Below are 2,019 nucleotides of genomic sequence, written 5' to 3'. Positions count from 1 at the left end.
ACTCTAGGAGACCCTCTAGGAGACACTCTAGGAGATGGCAAAACAGTCAGAACAACCGTCTGAACTTAATATCTACAATTAATTTAAACTTAACAATTAACAATTTATCTAATTACTAGAAGAAAGTGAAATAGTAACATAAAAATCAGACAGAGGTTCATATTTACGATACATTTGACTTAACTTGACAATTAACAATTGTAGATTTTAAACTTTTATGTTTTTGTTTCTATTTGTCAAGTGTCACATGGACTCAAAGCGCCACCTTATAAATTCAAACACAAAAAGTGGCGGGGTGGACCCTTTGTTGTTGTTTAAATCCCAAACTGCCCCTTTATTTCCCACACAACCTCTATTCTGCCTGTGTCCTATTCTATTCTCATTGGTTCGTTGTGAATTCAATGGCTTGTCTTAGTCGTAATTAGGGACTTAGTGAATAACACTTTATACACTATCATGCCGACCTGAACTATAACGTGTTGACTCAGATATTTTCCTTTCCAGAACATTCCAGAACAAACTGGCCGAATCGACGTTGATCCCAAGTCGTTTCAACAAATAAAATCAATGTGATGACGCTGAATCAACGTTGAAAACTGATTGGATTTGCAAAACAAGTCATCAACGTTACGGAATTTAGGGAATGTTTGTATTTTTGTCACCCAAATTTTACCCTAAATCCTTTAGTTATTTATTTTTTTACATTGAATTCATGTTAGTTGACAATTCAAACCAATGTAAATTAGACATTGAACTGACGTCTTTGCCCAGTGGGGTCTTTTCCTCAGGGTCCCCTGACAAAGGGCCGTTTCCTCAGAGTCCCCTGACACAGGGCAGTTTCCCAGACCTGTGGAGGTAGAGGAGGGGCTGAACAAACCCAGAGATGGTTGCGATGGAGGAACAAATGGACCACCCCACCCAAAACCCCACTAGTTCAATAAAATTATAACTGATTAGGAGAAGAACCAGTGGGAGGTACATGACAATCATAGACACCATGATCACTGAAATGATCCTGAAGGCCCTCAGCTTCATGTTGTTCATCCCTTCCCCCTGTCTCTCTCCTTCCCCCGGACCGGGACGTTTCAGAGCCCAGAGAACAGCCAGACAGCAGAACAATTGAATGGAAAACCAGAATGAAAGGTTTAACAACCAAAGTATGGCCATGTTTGACAGCACGGTTGATATCAACGCATTTAACAAGGAGAACCCAAGAACCACCATCCACCCCAAGCAAGACAACCCCACCCTGTATCTCAGGGGTTTGTACTTCAGGAAGGTTACAGGGTGGACCACCGCCAGGTAGCGCTCCACACAGATACAACACTGGAACAGAGGGCGACCTGTAGAAATGAAACCCAAGAAAAACGCCACACCACCTCCGAGAGAACCATCAAAAAGGTAATCGTTCAGGTATTTCAAGACAGCAGACAGACAGTAGAGGATCTCACACACGGTCAGGTTGAGAGCAAAGAACTCTGAGGTCATCGTCCCTCCCGCTCCGGTCACTATCAGCCACAGGACGTAGACATTGGTGGGGAGACCCAGGATGAGGTTGATGCTGTACGTGGTGGTGATTAAATAATGGGTCAGGGCCCAAGAGCTGGTAGAGTTAACAGAAAGTGCTGGAGGGAAATACAAGACATTTCCTATGGAAACGTTCATATCCTGGCAGAGTGGGGCGTTGATGAGCAAGTTCCCCGCACCTGTTGAATAAGGGAGTGGTCTTCAGAAAGGTAAAGACTGTTTCTCAGATACTTTAGTTCTGATTTCAATGTCATTTATTGTGATGTAGTAAATCCCTAGTCTGATCCCAGATCTCTTTGTGCTATCATGTCAACTCATTGTCACTCATGATGATGTTCACAAAAACATTAGCCAATAGAATTCCATGGAATCCCTGAACCAAATTCCGTATTGAACTATAAAATGTACAATCATAACTATGTTTCAGGTGTCTAGAAAATATTGAATAGTAGTTTAGTGAAGAAAAAAAAGCTCCCAGGAACACACTGTGTT

General features: G+C 42.1%; 1 protein-coding gene across 1 annotated transcript; it reads right to left on the bottom strand.

Moving 5' to 3' along the window:
* Nucleotides 1–784: 784 nt before the first annotated feature.
* LOC129846076 (P2Y purinoceptor 4-like) lies at nucleotides 785–1,706 on the bottom strand (the record flags this gene model as incomplete). The annotated part of the gene is made up of 2 exons (XM_055914065.1): nucleotides 785–847; nucleotides 967–1,706. Coding segments are annotated over 2 exons (803 nt in total), but the record flags the coding sequence as incomplete, so codon positions are not given.
* Nucleotides 1,707–2,019: the final 313 nt, after the last annotated feature.

Source organism: Salvelinus fontinalis, unplaced genomic scaffold (genome assembly GCF_029448725.1).
Source record: "Salvelinus fontinalis isolate EN_2023a unplaced genomic scaffold, ASM2944872v1 scaffold_0445, whole genome shotgun sequence".
In the NCBI taxonomy this organism is placed as follows: Eukaryota; Metazoa; Chordata; class Actinopteri; order Salmoniformes; family Salmonidae; genus Salvelinus; species Salvelinus fontinalis.
The sequence above is the reverse complement of the archived record's forward strand: the minus strand, read 5'-3'. Positions and strand labels throughout refer to the sequence as shown.